General features: G+C 38.6%; 1 protein-coding gene across 3 annotated transcripts in view; it reads left to right on the top strand.

Moving 5' to 3' along the window:
* slc41a2b (solute carrier family 41 member 2b) overlaps positions 1-11,611 on the top strand; it is a 101,905-nt gene that overhangs the window by 4,929 nt on the left and 85,365 nt on the right. For 2 of the 3 annotated variants that reach the window (XM_062066249.1, XM_062066251.1), the window contains one exon: positions 6,293-6,900. In XM_062066249.1, coding sequence (XP_061922233.1) covers positions 6,364-6,900 — 537 coding nt within the window. In that variant the 5' untranslated portion in view covers positions 6,293-6,363. Of the gene's footprint in view, positions 88-6,292; positions 6,901-11,611 lie in introns of all 3 variants that reach the window. The other variant, XM_062066250.1, reaches the window with a different exon arrangement.

The following is an 11,611-nucleotide window of genomic DNA, read 5'->3' as shown; positions in this document are numbered from 1 at the left end:
GTCTGGACTGGCTGTCATCACGCTAACCACATTAGCATACATTAGCATCTTCTCCTCCGGCGGTTGGGATGGCGCCGCTTCGCCAAGGTAACTTTCTCCAGTCCGCGTAATTCAACTTGAATACTGAGGACGTGGTCGGAGTTTGGGTCCAATGCTCACTGGTTGCTGCCGTTTTTCCCTCAGCGGGAGAAGGAAGGCGCCGACATTTGTACACAGCTAACGTTGAAGCTAACATAGCACAATGCTAACCAACGTAAACATGGCGACTGCGTCAACGTCAAACTTCATAGTTGTGTCGAACTTTCATACGAAAAAAGAGGAGCTTGGATACAAGAATGACTTTAAAGGACTTCTTTGTAGGCCTGTGGACCCTTTTTAATAATATTTTGTATTGGCCCCTCCCCTAATGGTTGTGATTTATCTGTACACGTTGAACTGGTTACATCACGTGGTGTAATTTGCATACATTTGCATAATTCAATGACTTTGAATCTTCCCGGAATTTTGCAACCCTAAGTAAGAATGAAGAATAGTTTGAATGTTGAAGAGTTTGAATTTCCAGGAAAACCAGTCTTTGGTTTGGAACTTGGGAAACTTGGGCGACCGGTGCAATGGACATTGAGTTGATCTAACATAATAGTGTGAGAGTCCAGTCCATAGTGGATCTAACATAATACTGAGAGTCCAGTCCATAGTGGATCTAACATAATAGTGTGAGAGTCCAGTCCATAGTGGATCTAGCATAATAGTGAGAGTCCAGTCCATAGTGGATCTAACATAATACTGAGAGTCCAGTCCATAGTGGTTCTAACATAATAGTGTGAGAGTCCAGTCCATAGTGGATCTAACATAATAGTGTGAGAGTCCAGTCCATAGTGGATCTAACATAATAGTGTGTGACTCCAGTCCATAGTGGATCTAGTTAATAGTGTGTGAGTCCAGTCCATAGTGGATCTAACATAATAGTGAGAGAATCCAGTCCATAGTGGATCGAACATAATAGTGAGAGAGTCCAGTCCATAGTGGATCTAACATAATAGTGTGAGAGTCCAGTCCATAGTGGATCTAACATAATAGTGTGAGAGTCCAGTCCATAGTGGATCTAGTTAATAGTGTGTGAGTCCAGTCCATAGTGGATCTAACATAATAGTGAGAGAATCCAGTCCGTAGTGGATCTAACATAATAGTGTGAGAGTCCAGTCCATAGTGGATCTAACATAATAGTGTGAGAGTCCAGTCCATAGTGGATCTAACATAATAGTGTGAGAGTCCAGTCCATAGTGGATCTAACATAATAGTGTGTGAGTCCAGTCCATAGTGGATCTAGTTAATAGTGTGTGAGTACAGTCCATAGTGGATCTAACATAATAGTGAGAGAATCCAGTCCATAGTGGATCGAACATAATAGTGAGAGAGTCCAGTCCATAGTGGATCTAACATAATAGTGTGAGAGTCCAGTCCATAGTGGATCTAACATAATAGTGTGAGAGTCCAGTCCATAGTGGATCTAGTTAATAGTGTGCGAGTCCAGTCCATAGTGGATCTAACATAATAGTGTGAGAGTCCAGTCCATAGTGGATCTAACATAATAGTGAGAGTCCAGTCCATAGTGGATCTAACATAATAGTAAGAGTCCAGTCCATAGTGGATCTAACATAATAGTGTGAGAGTCCAGTCCATAATGGATCTAGTTAATAGTGTTGAGAGTCCAGTCCATAGTGGATCTAACATAATAGTGTGAGAGTCCAGTCCATAGTGGATCTAACATAATAGTGTGAGAGTCCAGTCCATAGTGGATCTAACATAATAGTGAGGGTCCAGTCCATAGTGGATCTAACATAATAGTGTGTGAGTCCAGTCCACAGTGGATCTAGTTAATAGTGTGTGAGTCCAGTCCATAGTGGATCTAGTTAATTGTGTGTGAGTCCAGTCCATAGTGGATCTAACATAATAGTGTGAGAGTCCAGTCCATAGTGGATCTAGTTAATAGTGTGAGAGTCCAGTCCAAAGTGGATCTAACACAGGGGTCACCAACCTTTTTGAAACCAAGAGCTACTTCTTGGGTACTGATTAATGCGAAGGGCTACCAGTTTGATACACACTTAAATAAATTGCCAGAAATAGCCAATTTACTCAATTTACCTTTAACTCTGTTATTATTAATAATTAATTATATTTATCTTTGTGGAAACACTGATCATCTTAATGATTTCTCACAATAAATATATATAGAAACAGATAAATATCAATATGCAACACTTTATTTTTATATTTTCTCTAAGTGCACATTTTTCAAATTGAACATTTTCAAATGATCACTTCTAAGACAGTCTTGTGAAATCACAATATCCCATTTTAACTAGCTAGCCACTAACATTTTTTAACAAATCATGAATTACTTTGCACCATGTTTGTACAAATAATAACTCATGTAAAATACAAAAGTAAACTCTCAAATTTTTAAATCATGTCACACTTTGAACTGGACACCAAATCTGTTATCTGTTTCTTTGTCAGTTAGTGGGAAGCCTGGCATTGCATGCTGTTAACTAGTGTGTTGTACTCTGGGGTGTAACTTGACACTGCAACTCTGAGTGAGTCTTGCAGATGTGCATCAGTGAGGCGTGTTCTGTGTTTGTTCTTGATGAAGTTCATGTCAGAAAAGGCTGATTCACAAAGATAAGATTTTTCCTCATTGTTTGCGGAACCTTCTTAATCTTTTGGACATATTTTCACAGCAATCTGGCCTTAAGCTTAATTATGATAAATGTAAAATGTTAAGGATCGGAAATCTAAAGGGAACGTCCTTTCGAATGGAATGCAAAGTGCTTGTTTTGTGGACAGATGGACCAGTTAACATACTTGGTGTTGTTGTCCCAGAAAATCTGGAAGATCTAGGCTCAGTAAATTATGATAATCGACTAAGAAAGCTGGACAAAATTATGCAATTATGGAAAGGGAAATCCCTAACCTTGTATGGTAAAATGTCTATTGCCAACTCGTTAATTATTCCTCAATTTATTTATTTGTTTTTGTCATTACCAGCTCCATCACAAAACTTTTTTAAGATTTATGAGCGGAGGGTCTTCGATTTTGTCTGGAACGGCAAACCAGAAAAGATTAAAAGAAAGGTTTTGTACAAAGAGTATGAATATGGGGGCCTGAAACTTCTCAACCTTGAAGCTATGTGTCTGTCATTAAAAGCATCAATTGTTCCAAAGATGTATTTAAACATTGAGTGGTACACAAATGTCCTTTTGGACAAAAAACATGTAATGTATCAAAATAAATTGTATCCTTTTTTACAAGTGATCCCCTCCCATTTTTCTTATGTAGAGAGTCTGCTGGGAAACATGGCGGGGTTCATAAAGGAAACAATCCACTCATAGTGGTGTTTTCAATTTTATGTACCAGAAAAAAGAGACGATATTTTGCAGCAGATAATATGGATGAACTCTAATATTGTAATAGATGGAAAGCCTTTCTTTTGGAAAAATATGTTTGAAAGAGGAATCATTTTTGTCAATGATATTATCAATGAGAATGGTAAAATGCTGAAGTATGATGAATTTAGAACTATGTATGGTGATGCTTGCTCAAGCTTTTCATTTTATCAACTAACTGGAGTAATTGGGAAAAGATGGAAACAAATAATTAATTATGGAACTACTAAATTATTAGTTTGTAAACCTCTAATAAGAAATTCTAGTTGGCAAAAAGGAACTAAAATAAATAGAAAAATATATAATTTTTATTTAATAAAGAAATCTTTGAAGGCTGCCCCATACAACACATATGGAAAATGGGAGGACTTTTTTGACTGCCCGTTGCCGTGGGATGCCATATTCAAACTAATCTATAAAACTACTATCGATGTGCAAAATCGTTATTTTCAAATTAAAATTATTTATAACTTCTTGCCCACAGGGAAAATGTTAAAATGATGGAATATGACAGAGTCAGATGATTGCAGATTTTGTTGTCAGGAGTCTGAATCCACCCTGCATTTGTTTTGGTATTGTCATATTGTGTCTTTGTTTTGGGTGGAAGTTGAAAAAATGTGTTTAAGGATTGGTTTGTTTATGAAGCTTAATGTGTTTTCTGTTATTTTAGGAGAGTTCATTGACAATCATGATTTAGTCAATTTAATTATAGTACTCCGTAAAATGTTTATTTTTAAGGCCAAAAACAGATATTCACTTAGTATTACTCTCTTTAAAACATTTATTCAGTATTTTCTAACTTTAGAAAGTTACATGGTTGAAAACGATAATGATGCCAAAAAACATTAAAAAAAAGATGAGAAGTCCTCAAAGGCTTATTTTGAAAGTATAATTATGTTTATAGATTATATGATATCTGTTGTTGTGTTCCCTAATTTGAGTGACCTGGACATAATCTGGACTGTACATAAATGCTTATTTTGAAAATGTAATTTTGTTTATAAATTATATGCAATCTGTTGTGTTCCCTAATTGTTTTCTGTGTACATGAATGAAGGTGTGTGTTGCTGAGTCCGACTTGGACATTATCTGGACTGGACTTGGTTTTAAAAACCCTTTAAACAAATCTAATTTCATTGACAACCTGGTCTGTTGAAGATAAGGCCCTTTTTTAAAAAATAAAATAAGATAAATAAATAAAAAACATTTTCTTGGATAAAAAAGAAAGTAAAACAATATAAAAATAATTACATAAAAAATAGTAATTAATGAAAATGTTAGTGGACCAGCAGACTGTGTCCCTTGCAGATGTGTTGTCTATGTTGTGGGAACCAGAATATTGGTAGCAGAAAGAAATAACCCCTTTTGTGTGAGTGGGTGTGGATGAGTGTGCATGGAGGGAGGTTGTTTGGGTTGATGCACTGATTGAAAGTGTATCTTGTGTTTTTTCTATGTAGATTTAATTTTAAAAAAAAAATAATAAAAAAAATAAATATTTTTTTTTATTTAAAAACATTTTTAAAAAATTTTTTTTTTAGAACAGGCCCGCGGGCGACTCATCTGGTCCTTACGGGCGACCTGGTGCCCGCGGGCACCGCGTTGGTGACCCCTGATCTAACATAATAGTGTGAGAGTCCAGTCCATAGTGGATCTAACATAATAGTGTGAGAGTCCAGTCCATAGTGGATATAGCATAATAGTGAGAGTCCAGTCCATAATGGATCTAACATAATAGTGTGAGAGTCCAGTCCATAGTGGATCTAACATAATAGTGTGAGAGTCCAGTCCATAGTGGATCTAACATAATAGTGGGAGTGTCCAGTCCATAGTGGATCTAACATAATAGTGATAGTCCAGTCCATAGTGGATCTAAAAAATAGTGTTGAGAGTCCAGTCCACAGTGGATCTAACATAATAGTGTGAGAGTCCAGTTCATAGTGGATCTAGTTAATAGTGTGAGAGTCCAGTCAAAAGTGGATCTAACATAATAGTGTGAGAGTCCAGTCCATAGTGGATCTAACATAATAGTGTGAGAGTCCAGTCCATAGTGGATCTAACATACTAGTGAGAGAATCCAGTCCATAGTGGATCGAACATAATAGTGAGAGAGTCCAGTCCATAGTGGATCTAACATAATAGTGAGAGTCCAGTCCATAGTGGATCTAACATAATAGTGTGAGAGTCCAGTCCATACTGGATCTAACATAATAGTGAGAGTCCAGTCCATAGTGGATCTAACATAATATTGTGAAAGTCCAGTCCATAGTGGATCTAACATAACAGTGTGAGAGTCCAGTCCATAGTGGATCTAACATAATAGTATGAGAGTCCAGTCCATACTGGATCTAACATAATAGTGTGAGAGTCCAGTCCATAGTGGATCGAACATAATAGTGAGAGAGTCTAGTCCATAGTGGATCTAACATAATAGTGTGAGAGTCCAGTCCATAGTGGATCTAGTTAATAGTGTGAGAGTCCAGTCCATAGTGGATCTAGTTAATAGTGTGAGAGTCCAGTCCATAGTGGATCTAACATAATAGTGATAATAGTACTTCCAGTACACGACACGTAAGAGGTTTTACTGCTGCAAAATTAGTTGAAAAAAGTTAGCATGCTAACAGTTAGCATTTAGTATCAGTATATGGTTGATGCTGAAGTTATTACATATTTGTATTTCCTCAATCATTTTTGCGGTATTTTTGTTCATATTTACAAAGCCGGGGAAAAATTCCTCGGACACAGGAGGACTTTAGGAGAAAAAAGCAAAGTATTTCAAACTTGTTTTTGTTGTAGTATTGACTTAGTTCTGATCAAACAGTTTTATGTAATAATTTTTTTTTTGTTACAAGCATTCACAGCAAGGTGTGGCACCTGTAGCGCGTCCAGCGGGAGGTGAGGAGGAGCGGTGTGGGAGGCCACCATGAGTGTCCAGAGTCTAGGAGGAGCTCTAGGCGAGTCCCTGGGCTCCAGCCTCACAGTACGCATGAGCGCAGCAGCCGGCGGGCGGAGTTCTCTGGCTCTCAAACCATCCGGTCGGATCACTTCGCTGCTGCAGGCCATGGTTCCTAACGCTTACAGCAAACTGCAGGAGGAGCGCCTGGCTATGGCCGACCTGGGCGCCAAGCCAGAGGCCGCCTCGCTCCAGAACGGCTTCAGACAAGAGGCGCCGGCTCACCTGGAAGGCCGACGGCTGTTGGACCGCGCCTCGCGCTCCTCTCTGACTTTGCCCGACGCCGGAGACGGCAGCTACTCCGAAATGGAGCCCATGTTGTCTGAGAGGAGACTTTCCGGGGAGGAGAGTGACGGCCATGAAGACCAGGAGCAGGAAGTACCGCCGGCACCGGTGCACATCCTGCCCAAGGAGACGCCTCTCGCTATGGCGCTCCAGATCCTCCTGCCTTTCCTGCTGGCCGGTTTTGGAACTGTGTCAGCCGGCATGGTGCTGGACGTGGTGCAGGTGAGACCGTCTGGTGCTCGGGAACACCACATTATACACTTTTATTTACCAAAATTATTTTTAGGTAAGACTGTCTAGTACTTGGGAACACCACATTATACACCTTTATTTACCAAAATGATTTTTAGGTAGGACCGTCTAGTACTTGGGAACACCACATTATACACCTTTTATTACCAAAATGATGTTTAGGTAAGACCGTCTAGTACCAGGGAACACCATATTATACACCTTTATTTACCAAAATGATGTTTATGTAAGACCGTCTAGTACCCAGGAACACCACATTATTCACCTTACCAAAATGATGTTTAGGTAAGACCGTCTAGTACTCTGGAACACCACATTATACACTTTTATTTACCAAAATGATGTTTAGGTAAGACCGTCTGGTACCCAGGAACACCACATTATTCACCTTATATTTACCAAAATGATGTTTAGGTAAGACCATCTAGTACTCGGGAAGGCCACATTATACACCTTTATTTACCAAGGTAATGTTTAGGTAAGACCGTCTAGTACTAGGGAACACCACATTATACATCTTACCAAAATTATGTTTAGGTAAGACCGTCTAGTACTCTGGAACACCACATTATACACTTTTATTTACCAAAATGATGTTTAGGTAAGACCGTCTAGTACAGGGGTCGGCAACCTTTACCACTCAAAGAGCCATTTTGGCAAGTTTCACAAATTATAGAAAGTAATGGGAGCCACAAAAAAAAATTTAAAATTTAAAATGAAAATCACCGCATACAAAGCTTACATGCTTTGTGCTATGTTAACCAGGGGTCTCAGACACACGCACCGGCACGCACTTTAATGTGGAAATTTGATGTTAGTGCAGCCCGCGAGTTTTGAATGAATGTCGCTTGATAGCCGCTTGATAGCGTCATACTTGCCAACCCTCTAATTTTTCCCGGGAGACTCTCGAATATCAGAGCGTGATGACACTACATTTGGCGCCCTCTACAGTCTGCCCTGACAGTGTACCTGCTCGACCACAAGTGGAATGCTGTTCTAGCTTGCTCACGTAAGAGACAGCAAGGCTACTAACTCAGCAGCTACACATCTTACACTGACGGTACCAATACCCAGAATCCCATGCAGCCCTAACTCTTCCGCTCAACCAACGCACGGAGAGGGGCGGGGGTTGATGTGTGGGGGGATTTGGTGGTAGCGGGGGTGTATAATGTAGACCGGAAGAGTTAGGGCTGCATGGGATTCTGGGTAATGGTTCTGTTGTGTTTATGTTGTGTTACGGTGGGATGTTCTCCAGAAATGTGTTTTTCATTCTTTTTTGGTGTGGGTTCACAGTGTGGCGCATATTTGTAACGTAACAATGTTAAAGTTGTTTGATACGGCTACCGTCAGTGTAAGCTGTGTGGCTGATGAGTAAGTATGCTTTGCTGTCTCCTGTATGTAAGTAATAACAACATGCAACATGTGGCTGGACTGGCACGCTGTATGTAAATGCTATAGAGGACAATTGCTGCAGTGCAATTAGGGCACGCCCTTTATTTAGTAAGTAAGAGTGTAAATAGGATTATTTTTTCCCTGGGAGTAATCTATGAGAGACACTGAGATCCATAAATCTCCTGGGAAAATCGGGGGGGTCGGCATGTATGTAGCTGAGCCGCATCAGAGTGGTCAAGGAGCCGCATGCGGCTCCGGAGCCGCGGGTTGCCGACCCCTGGTCTAGTACTAGGGAACACCACATTATACACGTTTATTTACCTAAATGATGACTAGGTGAGACACTCTAGTACTCGTAGGGAACACCACATTATACACCTTACCCAAATTATGTTTAGGTAAGACCGTCTAGTACTCGGGAACACCACATTATACACTTTTATTTACCAAAATGATGTTTAGGTAAGACCGTTTAGTACCCAGGAACACCACATTATACACCTTTTATTTACCAAAATGATTTTTAGGTAGAACCGTCTAGTACTCGGGAACACCACATTATATACCTTTTATTACCAAAATGATGTTTAGGTAAGACCGTCTAGTACCCAGGAACACCACATTATTCACCTTTTATTTACCAAAATGATGTTTAGGTAAGACCGTCTAGTACTCGGGAACACCACATTATACACCTTTATTTACCAAAATGATGTTTAGGTAAGACCATCTAGTACTCGGGAAGGCCACATTATACACCTTTATTTACCAAGATAATGTTTAGGTAAGACCGTCTAGTACTAGGGAACACCACATTATACACGTTTATTTACCTAAATGATGACTAGGTGAGACACTCTAGTACTCGTAGGGAACACCACATTATACACCTTACCAAAATTATGTTTAGGTAAGACCGTCTAGTACTCGGGAACACCACATTATACACTTTTATTTACCAAAATGATGTTTAGGTAAGACCGTCTAGTACCCAGGAACACCACATTATACACCTTTTATTTACCAAAATGATTTTTAGGTAGAACCGTCTAGTACTCGGGAACACCACATTATATACCTTTTATTACCAAAATGATGTTTAGGTAAGACCGTCTAGTACCCAGGAACACCACATTATTCACCTTTTATTTACCAAAATGATGTTTAGGTAAGACCGTCTAGTACTCGGGAACACCACATTATACACCTTTATTTACCAAAATTATGTTTAGGTAAGACCGTCTAGTACCCAGGAACACCACATTATTCACCTTTATTTACCAAAATTATGTTTAGGTAAGGCCGTCTAGTACTCGGGAACACCACATTATACACCTTACCAAAATGATGTTTAGGTAAGACCGTCTAGTACTCAGGAACACCACATTATACACCTTTATTTACCAAAATGATGTTTAGGTAAGACCGTCTAGTACTCAGGAACACCACATTATACACCTTACCAAAATGATGTTTAGGTTAGCAGTGTTTCCCATTCATTTATTTGTTGCGGCCCGCCACGAAAGAATTAAGGCCGCCACAAATAGATTTTTTTTAAAATTTTATTTATTTTTTTATTTTTTATTTTTTTGTCCTGTCCAGCTTCTCTGGCAAATCATATAGTTGATGTAGATGCCCATATCGGCTGTTCAGATTTACTTTACAAAAGAGAAGTGTAGGATCAAGATTTTTGGAGCTCATTGTTCAGTGGATCAGATGTTTGATGAAGCTCTGTGTCTATCTACCACCACTACTTTTTTCTGTTTATTTGTTACTGACTGTGGCAGGACACCTCTGCCTCTGTTTCACTTTATGTTGCTGGTAAATAATATGGTTGTAGTAGTAGGCTAAAGTAAAATTATTTAGTATGCACTAATTAAAGGGGCAGAGCTTTAAGAGACATTTTAGCTTTTATATTTTTATAAGATATATTTTTTGTAAGAACCACAATAAATATATTTCAGTGAATAAGTTATTGTTCAAATCTGTATATAAATATGTACATAAAGTGTTGTAATTATAATGTAAAATGGATGGATGGATGGACGTTTAAAACAAAACTGTTATTATTAATTAGCAAGTATACATTTTTTGAGCCTTTTTAGAGAAAATGATATCATTGTAGTAAATTATGCAAATTACTCGGTGATGTCATGGTGACCACGCCCATAGCCACGACCATAGCCACGCCCCCACCGCCACAGGTATCTTGGCAGTTTATGGGAAACATTGGTTAGACCGTCTAGTACTTGGGAACACCACATTATACACCTTACCAAAATTATGTTTAGGTAAGACCGTCTAGTACTCAGGAACACCACATTATACACCTTGATTTACCAAAATGATGTTTAGGTAAGACTGTCTAGTACTCAGGAACACCACATTATACACCTTGATTTTACCAAAATTATGTTTAGGTAAGACCGTCTAGTATCCAGGAACACCACATTATTCACCTTTATTTACCAAAATTATGTTTAGATAAGACCCGTCTAGTACTCGGGAACACCACATTATACACTTTACCAAAATTATGTTTAGGTAAGACCGTCTAGTACTCAGGAACACCACATTATACTTTTTTATTTACCAAAATAATGTTTAGGTAAGACCGTCTAGTACTTGGGAACACCACATTATACACCTTTATTTACCAAAATGATGTTTAGGTAAGACCGTCTAGTACTCGGGAACACCACATTATACACCTTTTATTACCAAAATGATGTTTAGGTAAGATGGTCTAGTACTAGGGAACACCACATTATACACCTTTATTTACCAAAATTATGTTTAGGTAAGACCCGTCTAGTACTCGGGAACACCACATTGTACACTTTACCAAAATGATGTTTAGGTAAGACCGTCTAGTACTCAGGAACACCACATTATACACCTTTATTTACCAAAATGATGTTTAGGTAAGACCGTTTAGTACTCGGGAACACCACATTATACACCTTTATTTACCAAAATGATGTTTAGGTAAGACCGTCTAGTACTAGGGAACACCACATTATACACCTTTATTTACCAAAATGATGTTTGATTGATATGATTTGTTCATTTGTACACTAAATCAAGTCATCTCGCATTGTTCATACACTAAATCGAATCGTATTGAATCGTTCATCCATTAAATCGAATCGTATTGAATCGTTCATACATTATATCGAATCGTATCAAATCGTTCATACACTAAATTGAATCATATCACATTGTTCATACACTAAATTAAATCGTATTGAATCGTTCATCCATTAAATCGAATCATATCAAATCGTTC

This window comes from Entelurus aequoreus, linkage group LG12 (genome assembly GCF_033978785.1).
Source record: "Entelurus aequoreus isolate RoL-2023_Sb linkage group LG12, RoL_Eaeq_v1.1, whole genome shotgun sequence".
In the NCBI taxonomy this organism is placed as follows: Eukaryota; Metazoa; Chordata; class Actinopteri; order Syngnathiformes; family Syngnathidae; genus Entelurus; species Entelurus aequoreus.
This window is presented reverse-complemented; position numbering and strand designations above follow the sequence as displayed.